The sequence below is a fragment of the Dendrobium catenatum genome, unplaced genomic scaffold (genome assembly GCF_001605985.2).
Source record: "Dendrobium catenatum unplaced genomic scaffold, ASM160598v2 original_scaffold_250562, whole genome shotgun sequence".
Classification (NCBI taxonomy): domain Eukaryota; kingdom Viridiplantae; phylum Streptophyta; class Magnoliopsida; order Asparagales; family Orchidaceae; genus Dendrobium; species Dendrobium catenatum.
In genome coordinates, this window is record NW_021568961.1 from 1 (window position 1) to 913 (window position 913).

A 913-nucleotide genomic window follows, 5' to 3' on the forward strand; every position below is an offset into this window, starting at 1 on the left:
AGTACAACTTACTCGACGGCTGGTGTATCGTCACCACCACCGCCCGCCGGTCCTCCACCGCCAGCCTCCTCAACATCCCCACTATCTTCTCCGCCGTCGTCGAGTCAAGCCCCGACGTCGGCTCATCCAAAAGCAACAGGCTTGGGTTCAGCAACATCTCCAGCCCGATACTGACCCGTCTCTTCTCCCCTCCCGATATCCCCCTGACCTTCGGCCCGCCCACCACACTCTCCCCGACCCGACCTAACCCCAACTCAACCACCACTCGCCTCGCCTTCTCTTCCTTCTCCGCCCGGGTCAGCGACCGAGGCAGGCGGAGCAAAGCGGTGTAAATAAGGGTTTCGGTGACGGTAAGGTGCGGATAAAGAACGTTGTCCTGTGCGACGAAGCCGGTGCGGCGGCGGGCGGCGGCGGAGAACGGCAAGCCGTTATAGGTGATCTTACCGCAGAGATTTTTGGCTGGGAGGCGGCCGCCGAGAGCTGTGAGCAGGGTGGTCTTACCGCTTCCGGATGGACCCAGCATAGCAAGCATCTCTCCAGGGCAAACCATGCCTGTTACTCCGTTCAGTATTGTCTTCTCCTTCGCGTTTCCCGTTTTCACTTTGTAAACGACTTCTTCAAACTGTTTTAATTAATAAGTTTTTAGCTTAATTATGGTGATTAGTATTGTTTAATTAGAAAATTGAATGAAATGGGATGTAGTTAGTAGAAGGCTTACTTTGAGAGTCATGGGGAAGACGGCGGTGGAGAGAAACGGTAAGGAATTGTTACCGTTGCCATTAACGGCTAGTTCCTTGGGGTGGTTGCCGCCGGCGTCGCATTGAGGCTCACGAGGTCGCATAGCTGAGTGAGTTTTGGGCTTGTGGATGGAGAACAACTGAAGCTTCGGGTCTTAATTTATATAGGAGAGGAG

General features: G+C 54.2%; 1 protein-coding gene across 1 annotated transcript; it reads right to left on the minus strand.

Moving 5' to 3' along the window:
- Nucleotides 1–4: 4 nt before the first annotated feature.
- Nucleotides 5–872, minus strand: LOC110112915 (ABC transporter G family member 14-like; the record flags this gene model as incomplete). The annotated part of the gene is made up of 2 exons (XM_020845296.2): nucleotides 719–872; nucleotides 5–622 (listed from the first exon to the last, which is right to left on the minus strand). Coding segments are annotated over exons 1-2 (741 nt in total), but the record flags the coding sequence as incomplete, so codon positions are not given.
- Between the last annotated feature and the right edge of the window lie 41 nt (nucleotides 873–913).